The 19,633-nt window shown below is 43.7% G+C and overlaps 1 protein-coding gene and 1 pseudogene across 1 annotated transcript in view; one reads left to right on the forward strand and one right to left on the reverse strand.

The window, feature by feature from the left end:
• The first annotated feature begins 4,291 nt into the window (after positions 1-4,291).
• The window catches only part of CYP4X1 (cytochrome P450 family 4 subfamily X member 1), a 74,485-nt gene continuing 59,143 nt past the window's right edge, over positions 4,292-19,633 (forward strand). Inside the window, exon 1 of the mRNA XM_037999470.2 lies at positions 4,292-4,877. Coding sequence (XP_037855398.2) covers positions 4,704-4,877 — 174 coding nt within the window. The 5' untranslated portion in view covers positions 4,292-4,703. The remainder of the gene's footprint in view (positions 4,878-19,633) is intronic.
• The window catches only part of LOC103225928 (cytochrome P450 4A11-like), a 28,797-nt pseudogene continuing 26,942 nt past the window's right edge, over positions 17,779-19,633 (reverse strand).

Below are 19,633 nucleotides of genomic sequence, written 5' to 3' on the forward strand. Positions count from 1 at the left end.
TGGCATAACAGGCTTCTGCTGAATATGGATTCCCAGGTACTGTGAAATAGCCAGACCATTATATACACTAATTAAGGAAACTCAGAAAGCCAACGTCCATTTAGTAAGATGGACACCTGAAGCAGAAGCGGCTTTCCAGGCCTAAAGAAGGCCCTAGCCTAAGCCCCAGTGTTAAGCTTGCCAACATGGCAAGACTTCTCCTTATAAGTCACCGAAAAAAACAGGAATAGCTCTAGGAGTCCTTACACAGGTCCGAGGGACGAGCTTGCAACATGTGGCATGCCTGAGTAAGGAAATTGATGTAGTGGCAAAGGGTTGGCCTCATTGTTTAGGGGTAGTGGCAGCAGTAGCAGTCTTAGTATCTGAAGCAGTTAAAATGATACAGGGAAGAGATCTTACTGTGTGGACATCTCATGATGTGAACAGCTTACTCACTGCTAAAGGAGACTTGTGGCTGTCAGACAACCATTTGCTTAAATATCAGGCTGTATTACTTGAAGGACCAGTGTTGTAACTGTGCACTTGTGCAACTCAATCCAGCCACATTTCTTCCAGACAATGAAGAAAAAATAGAACACAACTGTCAACAAGTAATTGCTCAAACCTATGCCACTCGAGGGGACTTTCTAGAGGTTACCCTGACTGATCCCGACCTCAGCTTGTATACTAATGGGAGTTCCTTTGTAGAAAAAGGACTTTGAAAAGTGGAGTACGCAGTGGTTAGTGATAATGGAATACTTGAAAGTAATCCCCTCACTCCGGGAATTAGCACTCAGCTGGCAGAACTAATAGCCCTCACTCGGGCTAGCATTAGGAGAAGGAAAAAGGGTAAATATGCACACAGACTCTAAGTCTGCTTACCTAGTCCTCCATGCCCATGCAGCAATATGGAGAGAAAGGGAATTCCTAACTTCCGAGGGAACACCTATCAAACATCAGGAAGCCATTAGGAGATTATTATTGGTGGTACAGGAACCTAAAGAGGTGGCAGTCTTACACTGCCAGGGTCATCAGAAAGGAAAGGAAAGGGAAATAGAAGGGAACAATCAAGTGGATATTGAAGCCAAAAGGGCCACAAGGTGGGCCCCTCCATTAGAAATGCTTATAGAAGGACCCCTAGTATGGGATAATCCCCTCCAGGAAACCAAGCCCCAGTACTCAGCAGAAGTAGAATGGGGAACCTCACAAGGACATAGTTTCCTCTCCTCAGAATGGCTAGCCACTGAAGCAGGAAAAATACTTTTGCCTGCAGCTAACCAATGGAAATTACTTAAAACCCTTCACCAAACCTTTCACTTAGGCATTGATAGCACCCATCAGATGGCCAAATTACTATTTACTAGACCAGGCTTTTTCAAAACTATCAAGCAGATAGTCAGGGCCTGTGAAGTGTGCCAAAGAAATAATCCTCTGCACTGCAGGCCATACATTTCAATCCCTGTATCTTTAACCTCCTTGTTAAGCTTGTCTCTTCCAGAATCAAAGCTGTAAAACTACAAATATTTCTTCAAATGGAGCCCTACATGCAGTCCATGACTAAGATCTACCACAGACCCCTGGACCAGCCTGCTAGCCCATGCTCCGATGTTGATGACATCAAAGGCACCCCTCCTGAGGAAATCTCGACTGCATGACCTCTACTATGCCCCAATTCAGCAGGAAGCAGTTACAGTGGTCATCGGCCAACCTCCCCAACAGCACTTGAGTTTTCCTGTTGAGAAGGGGGACTGAGAGACAGGACTAGCTGGATTTCCTAGCCAACTAAGAATCCCTAAGCCTAGCTGGGAAGGTGACCACATCCACCTTTAAACACGGGGCTTGCAAGTTAACTCACACTGGACCAATCAGGTAGTAAAGAGAGTTCACTAAAATGCTAATTAGGCAAAAACAGGAGGTAAATAAATAGCTAATCATCTATTGTCTGAGAGCACAGTGAGAGGGACAATGATCAGAATATAAACCCAGGTGTTTGAGCCAGCAATGGCAATCCCCTTTGGGTCACCTCCCATTTTATGGGAGCTCTGTTTTCCCTCTATTAAATCTCACAACTGAAAAAAAAAAAAAAAAAAAGGCTCTACCAAAAAACAAAAAACCTGTTACAACCAATAAACAAATTCAGTGAAGTTGCATGATACAAATCAAAATACAAAAACCTGTAGCATTTACATACATGAATAATAAATTAGTTGAAAATAAAACTAAGAAAGGAATTCCATTTAAAATAGCTACAAAAAATACCTAAGAATAAATTTAACCAAGGAGGTGAAAAGTATATATACTGAGAACTATAAAACATTGATAAAAGATATTAAAGAGGGCACACATTAAAAGTGGAAAGGCATCCCATGTTCATAAACTTGAACAATTAATATTGTTAAAATAAGCACACTGCACAAAGCAATCTACAGGGTCAATACAATCCTTATCGAAATACCAGTGACATTCTTCACAGAAATAGAAAAAATTTCAAGCATTCATAGAGAACCACAAAAGACCCTAATAGTCAAAGCAATGCTGAGAAAAAGAACAAAACTGGAGGTATCACACTATCAGACTTCAAAATATATACAAAGCTATAATAACCAAAACAGAATAGTCCTGGCATAAAACAGACATAAAACAATGCAAGAGAATAGAAAACACAGAAATTACTTTACATATCCATTGTCAGCTGATTTTTGACAAAGGTGCCAAGAACAGTCATTGTGAAAGTACAGTCTCTTTAATAAATGGTGCTGGGCAAACTGGATATCCATAAGTAGTTGAATGAAACTAGACCCCTATTTCTCACCCCTATTTTTGATGCAAAAATCAACTCAAAATGGATTCATGACACAAATTTAAGGCCCTGAAACCATAAAACTACTAGAATAAAACATGGTGGAAATGCTTCAGGACACTGGTCTGGGAAAAAATTTTATGAATAACACCTCAAAAGCAATGGCAACCAAAGGAAAAATGAACAAATGAGATTATATCAAGCTAAGAAGTTTCTGCATATCAAAGAAAATAATCAATAAAGTGAAAAGATAGCCAGGAGAAAAGATTTGCAAATTATTAATCAGACAGCAGATTAATATCCACAGTATACAAGAAACTCAAACATGTCACCTCAGAAAAAAATCTGATTAAAAATAAGCAAATGATCTGAACAGATATTTCTCAAAAGAGGGCATACAAATGGTCAACAGGTATGTGAAAACATGTTCAACATCACTAATCTTTAAGGAAATGTAAATCAAAACCACAATGACAGACCATATCCCAGTTAGTATAGTTGTTACCAACAAGACAAAACAACAACGACGACAAAAACAACACTGGGAAGGATGCCAAAAAAAGGAAACTCATATACACTGTTGGTGGGAATGTACAGTAGTACAACCACTATGGAGAATGACATGGAGGTTTCTCAGAAACCTACAAATAGAACTCACACATGATCCAGCAGTTTTCCTACTGGGTATTTATCAAAAGAAAAGGAAAGAAAAGGAAGGAAAATCAGTGTACTGAAAGGCTATCTGTACCTTCATGCTTATTGCATGCTTATTGCAGCATGATTCACAATAGTCAACATATGAAATCAATCCAGTGTTCAACAACAGGTGACTGGATGAAGAAAGTGTAGTATATACACACAATGGACTACTGTTCAGCTATTAAAAAATGCTGTCATTGGTGGCAACATGGAAGGAAGTGAATGATATTATATTAATTGAAATAAGCCAGGAACAGAAACTACGTATTGTCACCCTTATGCAGAGGCTAAAAATAGTTGATCTCATAGATGTAAAAGGTAGAACAAAGGTTACTAGAGTCTGGGAAAGGAGGAATAGTGAGAGATTTTTTTAAAGGACACAAAATTACAGCTAGACAGGAGGAATAAGTTTTCATGTATATAGCACTATATGATGACTATAGCTAAAAACAATATATATTTTCAGATAGAAGAGAGCATATTGAATGTTCCTAACACAAAGAAATGACAAATGTTTGAGATGATGGCTATGCTAATTGCCAATGATCACTATACATTGTATGTATGAAAACATCACAAAGTACCTCTAAATATGTACAATTATTATGTGTCAATTTGAAAAATTTTTTTAAATGTTTTGAATGATACAACAAGGATGGAATCGAGGTGATTTATTGTACAACAAGCAACTATTACTTTTATAATGAAAATGCTTTAATGTGGACAAGAAAGTGCTTTCTGGCTGCAGCGCAGTACAGAGTTGGTGGCAGGTGTGAGGTGGAAACAAGTTGGCTAATTTGGAGGTTGCTGAGCTAACCCCAGTGTGAGAAGAGGGTGGCTTGGACTTAGAACAGTGGATGTGGGGCTGGAGTGGGCACTGAAACCGGAAATGTTTAGGAGAGGGGGGTATAGGAGGAGGGAGGGAAGCTCCCACAGAATGCCTGGGCAGTCTCCTCCCCTGCCATCCCAGAGACTTCGGGCCTTACTGGTGATACTGGATTCCTAAGTGGCCTTGGCCTTCTGTCATTTCAGATCCAGCAGATGGGGAGCCTGAACAAAGTGGTGTCGTGGGCCCACCAGTTTTTCTACACTCACCCACTCTGGTTTGAACAGTTCACTGGCTTCCAGAACATTTATGAGCCCAACTATGTCAAAGTTGTGTGTAGCCCCAGGAGTGAGGTGTTCTTGGGAGAGTTGCTCTTCCTGAAAACAAAGAGCTCAGGCTATGATGTGGGAGGGAGGCCTGGACCTGCGTTCTATGCCTGGACATCTGAGGTTCTCACTTTACTTATCAAGGTGCCTCTTCTGGGAATTCCCTAGTCTCTATTTGACCCAACCAACTTCTTCACTTGCAGAGCCTCAGGCCCCAATGCGTATGAATTCTTCCTCCAGTGGATTGGTGAATGAGCACCTGCCTTTCTTGCCTCACCCACCCCAGACCCTTGGTGCTGAGTGACCAGGACTCTGCCCTGCCCTATTGAGTTGGTTATCCCATCAAACAGGCAGCCTGGCCTCTTTGTGCCTGTCTTAGGATCAGTTGCTTTCTGGGGAGTCAGAGAAGGGGGCAGGAGAGCTTCTGGCTGGCTGGCAGGGGACATGGACCCAGGCACTTTCTCTTGCCAGGTTGTCTTCTACCCTGGATAGACATCTCTTCCACTGGTCATGTTTCTCTGGTATATCCCTGATTAAGACACATTTTGGTCTAAGGACTGATTCTGGAGACACTGAATCTTAAGTATGAGCTTTCTTTCTTTTTTTCTTTCTTTCTTTCTTTTTTTTTTTTTTTTGAGATGGAGTTTCACTCTTTTTCCCAGGCTGGAGTGCAATGGCCTGATCTCAGCTCACTGCAACCTCCATCTCCCAGGTTCAAGTGATTCTCCTGCCTCAGCCTCCTGAGTAACTGGGATTACAGGTGCACACCACTACGCCTGGCTAATTTTTTGTATTTTTAGTAGAGAAGGGGTTTCACCATTTTGGTCAGGCTGGTCTCAAATTCCTGACCTCAAGTGATCTGCCCAGCTCAGCCTCCCAAAGTGTTGGAATTACAGGCGTGAGCCACCGTGCCAGGTCAAGCATGAGTTTTCTGAATTGATTCTGGGTTTCCTGGAATTTGTTCCCTAATCTGACTAGTTAAAAAGTAACCAATTACTGGTTTCAGTGGTAAAGAGGACACTGGTAGTCCATGGCATGATGTCTCAATAGAGATTAGCAAAATATCATGGGATACTACACATCAAATGCCTTATAAAAGGCAACCTCATAGAAGGGAAGGTTCTGGGTGACCACATATTTGATACTTTATAACATTTTAGTAAAATTAAGGAACATATTAAGATTGGCTGGTTGTGAGCTTCAACTCATTGAAAAAAAGAAAAAAAAGATTGTCTGGTTTCTCTTAACTTCACTAGATAAAGTGGAGAAAGAAAAAGATGAGATCAGCATTCAAATTTCCAGTGCAAATGACCTGAAAGTTTCTGTGTTTGTCATGAAAGAAACCCTCCTTATGTTATGTAACTGCAGACTGAAGTATCTGAAAACTAAATGCAGACTCTTATCCTACCAGTGCCTGAATTAAAATGCAAATTAAATTCTAAACCTTGGAGGGTGTCTTCTATTAAAATGAGAGCATTGATGAAAGTAATGGGATCTTGAAAATTGGAATGAGGACATATGGGAAGATTCAAATGAAGCGGGGGATATCAAACTTCTAAATTCTGTTTAATCTTTTTTGTCAATTGCTGAGTCTATCTTTTTTATTTATGCATTTCAGATCCAGAGAAATAACTTCAGAAACAACTGCAGTTTTGTGGCAATACCTTGTAAGACTGGCATAAGGTTCTTCAGCAGGCTGTGTATGCTATCAAGTAATGTCCAATATTTGGTATTGTGTCTTTCATAGCCAAGATTCATGGATCCAGCAATCCAGGGATGGAAATAGGAATGGAACAACTCACCATTGCCACTACTGCTTTAATAGCAAAAAAAAAATTTTCTGCTCTACAAAATTGTCCACTGTGTGCCTAGAGGTCTCAGTTCTGAAGAGAGGAATGTTTCCACCCAGAGACACACCAATTACACTCTTTTTTTTTTTTTTTTTTTTTTTTTTTTTTTTTTTTTTTTGAGACGGAGTCTCGCTCTGTCGCCCAGGCTGGAGTGCAGTGGCCGGATCTCAGCTCACTGCAAGCTCCACTTCCCAGGTTTACACCATTCTCCTGCCTCATCCTCCCAAGTAGCTGGGACTATAGGCACCCGCCACCTCGCCCGGCTAGTTTTTTTTTTTGTATTTTTTAGTAGAGACGGGGTTTCATCGTGTTAGCCAGGATGGTCTCGATCTCCTGACCTTGTGATCCGCCCGTCTCGGCCTCCCAAAGTGCTGGGATTACAGGCTTGAGCCACCGCGCCCGGCCCAATTACACTCTTGAACTTGAAGTTAAGATGGCTCCCTAACCACTTTGGGTTTCTCATGTCTCTGAATCAAAGAGAGTTATGAGTCTAACTGGGGTGATTGACATTGATTATCTATGTGAAATTGGTAGGTCTTTTACCAATGAACTTAAGGAAGAGTGTGCCTGGAATATAGGAGATACCACAGGGCATGTCTTAGTAGTGTAGTGCCCTGTGATTAAAGTAAATGGAAAAATATGACAATCCAATTGAGGCAGGACTACTAATGACCTAAATCCTGCAACAATGAAGGTTTGGATCACTATAGCAGGCAAAAAAAGCATAACTGATTAAGGTGCTTGCTGAAGGCAAAGGGCATATGGAATGTATCATGGTGCAAGATAGTTATAAATGAGAGCTGTGACCATGAGATCATTGATACAAACAAGGACTGTAATTGTTATGATTATTTCTTATTTTGTTATGAATATGTTTGTGTTTGTATTGATTTTTTTCTTCTCTCTTTTATCCCATTTATGATTTTTATTTTTTATTGTTTTTATATTTTTTCTTCAACTTTTAAGTTCAGGAGTACATGTGCAGAATGTGCAGGTTTGTTACATAGGTAAATGTGTGCCATGGTGCTTTGCTGCACAGATCATCTCATCACCTAGGTATTAAGCCCAGCATCAGTTAACTATTCTTCCTGATGCTCTCCCTCCTCCTAACCCACCCCCAACAGGGCCCAGTATGTGTTGTTCTCCCAACATGTGTTCTCATCATTCAGCTCCCACTTATAAGTGAGAACATGCAGTTTTTGTTTTTCTGTTTCTGAATTAGCTTGCTGAAGATAATGGCTTCCAACTCCGTTCATGTCCCTGAAAAGGACATGAGATCATTTCTTTTTATGGCTGCATAGTATTCCATGATGTGCACATACCACTGTAGCAGGATCCTTGGGGTGTCATTTTTCCAGCTGGAAATCTCTATGGCCAGTGGCACCTTGGCCTGAGTTTTGCATGGACCCACTGGGCTTGTTCTGCCCACTCGGCCTGGCAGGCTGTGCTCCGCTTATGCTACCAGCCTGGGTTCATGCCTGTCAAGGGCAAGCCAGATGCAGAGTGGTGAGGGTTGTGTGAGTGAGCATGGGGTCTGGCAACTGCACATAGCTGCTGGGTATGGTGGCTGTGGCGGGGTGAGCAGCTTCAGGCACCAGTACAGGCACTGGCTCCATGCAAGGCTGTAGCTGGACCAGGCATACTACAAGCAGCTTCCCCTGCAGGCATTGGGGAATGCAGTGGTGCCTGGAAGCTTGGGGATGTCAGGAATCGCAGAGCCCCAAAGGGGGTGTCACAGCCCTGGCTCAGAGAGGCCCTAGGTCTGGGCTTCCCAAAGGGCTGCAGCTCATCTCTCCCCATCACCTGCAATGTGGCAAGTGGGGGGCATGTTTCAGCCCTGTTTGTGTTACAGTTCTTTCAGTCCCACCATTTGGTGGGTCCCAAGTTCTTGTTCCATGTCCAGGAAGAATGAGGTACGCTTACAACTAGAGGGTGAGCAAAGCAGAGAGGAGCTTCATTGAGCAACAGAACAGCTCTCAGGAGACCCAAAGTGGGAAGCTCCTTTCTGCAGACAGGTTGTCCTAATGAGTGTCCAGCTCTCAGTGGAGAGGAGACCTGCAGTGGATAGCTCCTTTCCACAGGCAGGCCATCTGACCAGTGTCCAGCTCTCAGCAGAGAGGAGACCCACAGTGCATATAACTCCTTTCCACAGGCAAGTCATCCCTATGAGTTGAGGAGACCCAAAATGGGTATCTCATTCACACAGCTGGTAGTCTCAACATTTGTCTGAGCCTGGCTGACTTCAAGGTTTTTATCGACTCAGAAGAGAGAAAGTGCATGCTGATTGGTCCGTGGGTGGCCATGGGTGGGCCCAAAAAATGCACCATAAGTTCTAAGTCTGGGCCATGAACTCAACGTAGAATTGGGAGCCTGGCCTCCTGGCTTGAAGGTAGGGTTTCACCAGGACCCTCCCCTTTGTGTGCAAGAGCCTGTTGGCCTCCTGCCATCATCAACATGCTGTCCATGGAGCCCAGGTTGTTTGTGCCAAGTGTGCCTGGAGGCCTACACTGAGCCACCCTTACTCACCCTTCAGCCTCCCCCCACAATATTCATTGGCACCCTTGGCACCCAAAGTCCAGAGGGGGCCACGGCAGCAGGGGGCTAGCATGTCAGTGCCCCCTCAGTGCTTGCACACCTGACTGGGTTGCAACAGCACTTAGGCTTGGCCACAACTTTGCTCTGCACCAGAGTGGGCACCAGGAGTGGGGAGAGGCCAGACAGTGGGAGCAGGCCCTTCCAAGCCTGTGGGGACAGGGGTTTTCTGGGCCCCTGAGAGCACAGGGATTCTCAGGTCTAGGGTCATGGTTAGGTGGCTGCAGTTGCATCCGGGAGACTGGGGCTCCCACCCCACTAACTTGGCAAAGGTTGGGGCTCCCACCTGTTCCTGAGTCCCACCAGGCTGGCAGAGTTTACAACCCCAGCCATGCCTCCCATGCTGCAGCTGGTGTTTTTGCAGTGGCAACTCCAGATGAGCCACCACTGCCATCACTACATTTACTTTATCCAGTCTATCACTGATGGACATTTAGGTTGATTCCAGGTCTTTGCTATTGCAAAATAGCACTGCAATGAATATACACGTGCATGTATCTTTATAATAGAATGATTTATATTCCTTTGGGTATATATTCAGTAATGAGAATCCTGGGTCAAATGGCATTTTTGCCTCTAGGTCTTTGAGGAATTGCCACTGTCTTCTACAATCGTTGAACTAATTTATACTCCCACCAACAGAGTAAAAACATTCATTCTTTCTCTGCAACCTTGCTAGCATCTGCTGTTTTTTTAACTTTTTAATAATAGCTATTCTGATTGGCATGAGATGGTATCTCATTGTGATTATGATTTGCATATCTCTAATGATGTTGAGTTTTTTTGAAAAATACGTTTGTTAGGTGCATGTATACCCTCTTTTGAGAAGTATCTGTTCATGTCCTTTGCTCACTTTTTAATGGGGTTGTTTGCTTCTTTCTTGTAAACTTAAGTTCCTTGTAGACTCCGAATATTAGACCTTTGTCAGATGGATAGATTGCAAACATTTTCTCCCATTCTGTAGGTTGTCTGTTCACTCTGATGATAGTTTATTTTGCTGTGCAGATGCTCTTTAATTAGATCCCAGTTGTCAATTTTTGCCTTTTTTGTAATTTCATCACTTATACTCTCCCAAGACTAAACCAGTCTGTTGGGTTTCCCTTTGTGGATAACCCGACCTTTCTCTCTAGCAGCCCTTAACATTATTTCCTTCATTTCAACCTTGGTGAATCTGATGATTATGTGTCTTTGAGTTGCTCTTCCCAAGGAGTATCTTTGTGGTGTTCTCTGTTTTTCTTGAATATGAATGTTGGCTTAAAATGAAGGGATAGAGGAAGATCTACCAAGCAAATGGAAAACAGAATGAACAAGCATCCTACAGAATGGGAGAAAATTTTTGCAATCTGTCCATCTGACAAAGGGCCAATATCCAGAATCTACAAAGAACATAAACAGATTTACAAGGAAAAAAAACCTACCAAAAAGTGGGTCAAGGATATGAACAGACACTTCTCAAAAGAAGACATTTATGCAGCCAACAAATGTATTGAAAAAAAGCTCATCATCAGTGGCCATTAGAGAAATGCAAATCAAAACCACAATGAGATGCCACCACAAGTCAGTTAGAATGGCAATCATTAAAAAGGCAGGAAGCAACAGATGCTGGAGAGGATGTGAAGAAATAGGAACACTTTTACACTATTGATGGGACTGTAAATTAGTTCAATCATTGTGGAAGACAGTGTGGTGATTCCTCAAGGATCTAGAACTAGAAATACCATTTGATCCAGCAATCTCATTACTGGGTATATACCCAAAGGATTAGAAATCATTCTACTATAAAGACACATGCACACGTGTTTATTGCGGCACTGTTCACAATAGCAAAGACTTGTAACCAACTCAAATGCCCATGAATGATAGACGTGATAAAGAAGATGTGGCACATATACACCATGGAATACTATGCAGCCATAAAAAAGGATGAGTTCACATCCTTTGCAGGGACATGGATGAAGCTGGAAACCGTCATCCTCAGCAAACTAACACAAGAACTGAAAACCAAACATTGCATGTTCTCACTCATAAGTGGGAGCTGAACAATGAGAACACGTGGACACAGTGAGGGGAACATCACACACTGGGGCCTCTTAGGTGTGGGGGGTTAGGGAAGGGATAGCTTTAGGAGAAATACCTAATGTAGATGATGGGTTGATGGGTGCAGCAAACCACCATGTAACACACCTGCACATTCTGCACATGTATCCCAGAACTTAACAGAGTCAGGAGAGGCATCCCATTAGTGGATCTGCTAATTGCACCTCAATCAGCACTGGATTCACAGAAAGGTTCCCCCTCTTGCTCCCAGAAGCAACCTTCCAGACTGCTTTTAATGTGTTCTCTCAAGGTTCAAAGAAGCCCTACACGGCCTCATTTCTGTTGACTTATTGCCACCTACTGGCCTAAATTAAATTTTATCAAGAAACAAAAGCCTGGAGTTTAATGACCAGTTGACATCATGGATTTGTAGTTTTCCAGGGAGGCTTAGCAGGGCTGTCACAAGGGGTCTCATTAATTCTCCCCAGTAAGCCCCAGAGGGTTGAATATTTAGTTTGTTCTTAAAGGCTTCTCAAAGGGAATTCCACACTTACCTCCCCTAGCTCATTCCTATAACTTAGCATCTCTCACTGAGCAGAAGTCCTATCCCACAGCTAATCCCAGTTCCTCCTGCTGCAGTTAAAGCACCCTGGTTTGATTTTCATCCATGGAGCTGGATACACTTAACTGCCATCATCTGACTTCTGTATTTTCTAGCTCAGAAGCCTCCACAGGGAGGGGTAGGTGAAAATCCACTTAAGGCAATGGACACAGATACGTTCCAAGAGGCTCAGGCTTCCCCTATCTGAGGGCCAAAGCAAGCACAGAGCAAACTTAAAGCAGCCTCGGGAGTGACAGGAGGACAAGCCTGTTGGTGAGGAATACGCTGGCCGGTCACTCGGAGAGCACACCTCTCAGCACATTAGAGGCATTGTGATGCGTGGGAAAGAGGAGGCTTTGGAGTCTTATAGATCTGATTCTCCTCTGCAAAATAGTGACAATAATCTTAATCTTAATAAAGAGCTGGGAAGATGAAATGATCTGGCTTTACAAAGTGCCTGGTATGAAACAGATCCCTCCCAACAGATGTTATCATCTGCTCCTCTCCCCGCTCCCAGGACTGTCATTAAGAAAACTCAATTCAGGCCAGGTGTGGTGGCTCGTGCTTGTAATCCCAGCACTTTGGGAGGCCATGGTGGGTGGATCACCTGAGGTTAGGAGTTCAAGACCAGCCTTTTCAACATGGTGAAACCCTTTGTCTACTAAAAATAAAAAAAAAAAAATAAATTAGCTGAGTGTGGTGGCACATGCCTGTAATCTCAGCTACTTGGGAGACTGAGGCATGAGAATCCCTTGAACCCGGGAGGCGGAGGTTGCAGAATATAAAAGTAGACACTTTAACCAATTTAAATTGTACAGTTCAGTGGCTTTAATGAAATTCATGATGATTTAGAAGCCTGATTACCACCTATTTCCAAAACATTTTCTTCACTCCAACAGAAACTGTAACCATTAAGCAACACTTCCCCAATCTGACTTTCCCCAGTCCCCGGTTATTTCTAATCGACTTTAGGATCTACGAATTTGCCTATTCCTCTACCTATCAGCAGACTTATTACAATATTTGTCTTTTTATGTCTGGTTATTTTCACTTAGCATACTGTTCTCAAGGTCATTCCTGCTGTTGTATGAATCAGAACCTCATTCCTGTTTCTTGTTTGTTTCTTTGTTTGTTGTTTTTTAATAAGAAATATTCACATCAAACCAATGGTGCAAAATTAATGTGTAGGGATATGTATATTTTAATTTTTTATACTTTATGTTCTAGGGTACATGTGCACAACATGCAGGTTTGTTACATATGTATACATGTGCTATGTTGGTGTGCTGCACCCATTAACTCATCATTTACATTAGGTATGTCTCCTAATGCTATCCCTCCCTGCTACCCCCACCCCACAACAGGCCCCGTGTGTGATGTTTCCCTTCCTGTGTCCAAGTGTTCTCATTGTTCAATTCCCATCTATGAGTGAGAATATGCGGTGTTTGGTTTTCTGTTCTTGTGATAGTTTGCTGAGAATGATGGTTTCCAGCTGCATCCATGTCCCTACAAAGGACATGAATTCATCCTTTTTTATGGCTGCATAGTACTCCATGGTATATAGGTGCCACATTTTCTTAATCCAGTCTGTCATTGATGGACATTTGGGTTGATTCCAAGTCTTTCCTATTGTGAATAGTGCCGCAATAAACATACGTGTGCATGTGTCTTTATAGCAGCATGATTTGTAATTCTTTGGGTATATACCCAGTAATGGGATGGCTGGGTCAAATGGTATTTCTAATTCTAGATCCTTGAGGAATCGCCACACTGTTTTCCACAATGGTTGAACTAGTTTACAGTCCCACCAACAGTGTAAAAGTGTTCTTATTTCTCCACATCCTCTCCAACACCTGTTGTTTCCTGACTTTTTAAAGATTGCCATTCTAACTGGTGTGAGATGGTATCTCATTGTGGTTTTGATTTGCATTTCTCTGATGGCCAGTGATGATGAGCATTTTCTCATGTGTCTGTGGCTGCATAAATGTCTTCTTTTGAGAAATGTCTGTTCATATCCTTTGCCCACTTTTTGATGGGGTTATTTGTTTTTTTCTTGTAAATTTGTTTGTGTTCTTTGTAGGTTCTGGATATTAGCCCTTTGTCAGATGAGTAGATTGCAAAAATTTTCTCCCATTCTGTAGGTTGCCTGTTCACTCTGAGGGTAGTTTCTTTTGCTGTGCAGAGGCTCTTTAGTTTAATGAGATCCCATTTGTCAATTTTGGCTTTTGTTGCCGTTGCTTTTGGTGTTTTAGACATGAAGTCCTTGCCCATGCCTATGTCCTGAATGGTATTGCCTAGGTTTTCTTCTAGGGTTTTTATGGTTTTAGGTCTAACACTTCAGTCTGTAATCCATCTTGAATTAATTTTTGTATAAGGTGTAAGGAAGGGATCCAGTTTTAGCTTTCTACTTATGGCTATCCAGTTTTCCCAGCACCATTTATTAAATAGGGAATCCTTTCCCCATTTCTTGTTTTTGTCAGGTTTGTCAAAGATCAGATGGTTGTAGACGTGTGGCATTATTTCTGAGGGCTCTGTTCTGTTCCATTGGTCTATATCTCTGTTTTGGTACCAGTACCATGAAATAATATTGTATTGTATGTATATGGGACATTCTGTGTACCCATTTGTCTGTTAATGGACATTTGAGTTCTTTCTTACATCTGTTGTGAATAATGGTGCCATGAACATTCGCTCACAAGTATCTGTTCAAATCCCTGTTTTCAATTATTTTAGTTATATAGCTAGGATATATAGGGTATATATATATATAGCCTGGATACTATGGTACTTGTGCTTTTATCTTTTTCGGGAACCACAAATCTGTTTTCCAAATTGATATGCCAATTTATGTTCACCAGCAATTTGTAAGAGTTCCAATTTTTCCACATCCTGTTAAATATTTGTTATTTTCCACTAAAAATAATTTCAGACTTCCTAAAGGGTATGAAGTGGTATCTCATTGTGGGTTTCATTTCCATTTCCATAATGATTAATGAAGTTGAGCATCTTTTCAGGTGCTTATTGACCATTTGCATATCTTCTTTACAGAAGTGTCTATTGAAGTCCTTTGCTGATTGTTGAATGGGGTTGTAGTATTTTGGTGTTGAGTGTTGGGAGTTCTTCATATATTCTTATTTGGATTGTGAATACATTCTTCCATTCTGTAGGCTGTCTTTTAGCTTTCCTATCCTTTTTTTTACTTTATATATGGTGTAGGTAAGGGTCTACCTTCATTATTTTACAAGTGGATATTCAGTGTCCCCCTCCTTGTCCACCTTCCTCTCTCCTTGGTCATGCTCCAGTCTCCATCTCTCCCATCCAAATGAGGCTTTCACTTTTATTCTTCACCTCTCTCTTTTCACCCAGGTACTAGGGGTAGTCATGAGAGTGAGTGCCCAGTGCCTTGTGCTCTGTGAGCATGGCCGGCATTAGCCCTTGTGTACCACCTAATTCTGGGGAATCTGCTAAGCATCGTGTTCAGGAGGTTCCCAACTCACTATCCTGGCCCAATCCTTCCTCTCCCTCTAACCATAGCTGATCACTGACTGTTCAGATTTTCCCTTTCCTGTCCCTTCTCAGAGCATGGCTGAACTATCCTGGTAACCCAGGAGCCCAGAAGGCTTGGAGGGAGGTCCTGGCTGCAGGCACCAACTGGGAGAGAAGCCCATCAGGGTACATCAGAATGAGATGTCACATCTCAGGCAGAGGAAGATCTGTCTATGGCATCCAGGGCCCTGGGCTGGGAATGGGGAGGAGTTGAAGGGACACCTGTGCTCAGATCCAGCAAGAGAAGCAAGGTCTGGATTGAGAGAGTCTGGTGCAAACAGGGCCACCAACCCAGTGAAGCTGGTGGAAATGCATAGAGGCCAGGTGGTGAAGCAGAGCTGAGGGTTAGGAACACCAGCATTCAGGCAGTTGCCAAGTATGAACCGGGTTAAGGACGCTCCTGCTCCCTCAGGGTAGCCAGTCAGAGAGGCAGGGGACTACTGAGAGGTTGTGCTATGGGGAAGAGGGCTTGGAGTCTGACAACCTCTTTGCCTACCTGGGCTCCTCCTAGTGCTTGCTGAACAACTGTGTACTCTGTGAGCCTCCTAAGGAGCATGCAGGTCTCATATATGAGGGACGTTGACAGGTGCCTGGTCATGTGGTTGGGATGGCTGCTTCCTCAGTCTCATTTGAGCTGTGAAAAGCTGGGTGCCAGAAGCCCTCATGCCAGACCAGCCCTCTGAGGCTTTCCTGCTAAGCTCACTGCAGCCCCACTATGGCTGGGATTGTGTCATTGATCAAACTCTTGTTGGAAATTTCATCCCCAGTGTGACACCATTTGGAGATGCATCATAGTGAGGAGGTGTTTGGATCATGGGGATGGATCCTTCATAAATAAATTATTGTCCCCAGCCGGGCATGGTGGCTCATGTCTGTAATCCTAGCACTTTGGGAGGCTGAGGCAGGTATACCACCTGAGGTCAGGAGTTAGAAACCAGTCTGACCTACATGGAGAAACCCCGTCTCTACTAAATATACAAAATTAGCCAGGTGTGGTGTGGTGGCACATGCCTATAATCCCAGCTACTTGAGAGGCTGAGGCAGGAGAATCACTTGAACCCAGGAGGTGGAGGTTGTGGTGAGCCGAGATCATGCCATTGCACTCCAGCTTGGGCAACAAGAGTGAAACTCCATCTCAAAAAATGGTAATAATAATAAAATAAATAAATAAATTACTGTCCCCTTCCTACTTCGCAGGTGTGAGTGAGTTCTCACTCTAGGTGGAATGGTTGTATTCCCAGGAGAGTGGCTCCTGAAAAGAGTGCAGCTTTCTTGGTGTCTCTTTCTTGTTTCCTCTCTCACCATGTGATCTGTGTGCATGGCTGCTTCTCATTCTTTCTATCATGGGTGAAAGCAGCATGAGGACTACACCAGATTCAGCTGCCAAATCTTGGGCCCTCCAGCCATCAGAATCACGAGCCAAAGAAACCTCTTTTCTTTGTAAATGACCCAGCCTCAGGTACTCTGTTGTAGGAAAACAAAACACACTAAGATAGGTCCTTAGCTCAGCCCTGCTCTGATTCATCTCATATGAGGAAAGCTAAATCTTGAATGGAATAGAGGTCTGGAATCTTTCCCCTATAGATGTGAGCTTCTCCCTCTGATCTCCTAGAGAAAAATCCTTTATCTAAACTGCCAAGAAAGCCTCAGGAGCTGGGTATGGTGTGGGCATCATGGGTCACAGGCATGCAATTGTATGAAGCAGGGTAAGCTGGGTTAATCCCTTCTGGGGTCCTTACACCACAGGGAAGATATCAACTCTCTTTTTCCTCCTCTAAAGAGACTTGTCTCCACTATATTTCCTCCCCCTTGGTGTCTTCTCTCCTGTCTCTCTCCTCTGAAGGAAATGCAGACACATACACCTTGTGCACTTTATTCCATAGAAGAGTGAAGACAGAGGGGTTCTGTGAATAGCAATCAGATTGCCAGCTACCTTACAAGACAAATGTAGATGAACATATAGAATGACAATCAGACAGGAACTGTGCTAGGCTGAATCAAGACCCTAGATGATGTCCACATCCTAATACATGGAATGCATTATCATGTGATGGCATATATCAAAATGGACTTTGAAGTAGTAAGCAATGGATTTTGAGATGGTGAAATTATTCTGGATTATCTGAATGAACTAGATGGAACCGCAAAAGTCCTTACTAGAAGGAAAGAGATGTGAGGACAGTAAGAGAGAGAAAGAGATTTGAAATGCTGTTGGCTTCAAAGAGGGAGAGGGGCCAATACCAAGGGAAAAAAAGGCAGCTCTGGAACTGAAAGAGTAAGGGGTAAGACTCTTCCCTAGACCCCTGGAAAGGGGTTGACCCTGTCTGCAACTTGTTTTCATCCAGTGAAACCCATTTCTGACTTTGACTTACTGAACTATAAGATAATACATTTCTATTATTTAAAATTACTAAAGTGCAGTAGTTTATTTCAGCAGCAATAGAAAATGCCTACATGGTACAGACAAGCAGACAGGAGATAGACAGGTGTAGTGGCAGACAGGCTGGAGGGCAGGCAGAAGACTGGGTGTTGGATGGAAAGCCAATGATGCAGGTGGGTAGGAGATAGATAGACAAGCATGTAGGGAGCCTGGAGAAAGGTGAATAAGAAATGGGAAGACAGACTGGAAGACAGAAATAGGACAGCAAACAGGTAAGAAGAAGGGCACGTGGCCAGATAGAAAGCAGGATGTGGGCAGACAGGCAGGGGACAGCAGCAGGGGTCAGGAAGAGAGGATGGCAGGTGAAGGCCCTCAGAGCTGGCCCTTGTCCCCACAGGGGTTAGGGAGCTTCCTGAGATTCAGGTGAATCCCACTGCTGGACTTCAACACAACTCGTGGTATGGGGATGGGGATCCTGGTGGGATCAGGCAGCAGCTCAAAGCAGAGCAGGGTCAGGGCCGTGGCCACCTTCAGCTAGTTCATGGCAAATTGTTTCCCGATGCAGTTCCTGGGCCAGGCAGAGACAATGAATTGAAAAATGGCCTCAGGCCCTATTGTGAGCTAGGCAGGCTTTGATCTCTGAGCTCCACCCTTGAACTGGGGATTTAGGGTCTTCCTCTATGTGCCCAGCCCCAAAATCCTTTCCCTAAAGCCCACATGCCCCTCTACCCAGGCCTCAATTCACTCTTTTCCTTGACTTTAGACAGAGTCTGCCAATCTTCCAGGGCTAGCTCCTAACTCCTGTCTCTGCTCTGAGCAGGCCTATAACCCTCTGTCAGGAAGTCCAGGGCTCTAACGCAGAGTTTAATTACATGAATTGTCATAGAGTTAATCAATGGTTTGTTCACTCTTCCACAGACAGTGTGTGGTTCCCCAGTATAGAGCCCAGTTCAGGTCCCTGTAAGGTAGGGGAGGCACACTCTCCAGTGCTCTCCATGTAGGGGTACACAGAGACCTGGATTCTTAGAGAAAGACCCAGATGGGTGGGAGAGGGGAGTCAGATGGGTAGTGGGAAGGCTTCCTGGGAGGACACTAGGTAGGTGGCCCTCAACTGTTACCCCACCTTCCTCCCACTCCATGGTCCAGGCTTACCCATCTGCCTACCAGCACCTGTAGCCTTCTAATTGTACTCCAGAAATGTCCCTCCTTGCTGTCCCTCAGTCTTCTCACCTGGATTTTCTGGGTCCCTGCTTGCCCTTCCTCCACACTGAAGCCACAGACCAGCTCAGATTCTCCCACACTCCTCAAAGAGGGGACAGCATCCCAGGTAGCAGCCAAGCCCTCCGTAGGTGTTGCCTCACCCAACTCTTACCAGGTGCCTGGACCATGGACATCCAGCCCACGTCCTAGCCCTGTTCATGTGGAGATGGCTGGGAGCATCCTCACTCCACCTATGCCTGCCACATCCTCAAGGCTAAGGCCAGGACCCAGCTGCCTCTCACTCCCTGCCAACTGTGCCTCTCCCACCTCAAGCCCCCAGTTGGCATCTGTGCTCCATCCATAAACAGTCCAGTGCCTAGGACAGTGCCAGAAACAGGAACACTCAATGAGTCACTTGTGGGGAAAAGAAAGATCAGACTGTTACTGTGTCTATGTAGAAAGTAGACATAAGAGACTCCATTTGGTTCTGTACTAAGAACAATTCTTCTGCCTTGAGATGCTGTTAATCTGTAACCCTACCCCCAACCCTGTGCTTGCAAAGACATGTGCTGTGGTGACTCAAGGTTTAATGGATTTGGGGCTATGCACGATGTGCTTTGTTAAACAAGTGCCTGAAGGCAGTATGCTTGGTAAAAGTCATCACCATTCTCTAATCTCAAGTACCCAGGGACACAAACACTGTGGAAGGCCTCAGGGACCTCTGCCTAGGAAAGCTAGGTATTGTCCAAGGTTTCTCCCCATGTGATAGTCTGAAATGTGGCCTCATGGGAAGGGAA

The sequence above is a fragment of the Chlorocebus sabaeus genome, chromosome 20 (genome assembly GCF_047675955.1).
Source record: "Chlorocebus sabaeus isolate Y175 chromosome 20, mChlSab1.0.hap1, whole genome shotgun sequence".
In the NCBI taxonomy this organism is placed as follows: domain Eukaryota; kingdom Metazoa; phylum Chordata; class Mammalia; order Primates; family Cercopithecidae; genus Chlorocebus; species Chlorocebus sabaeus.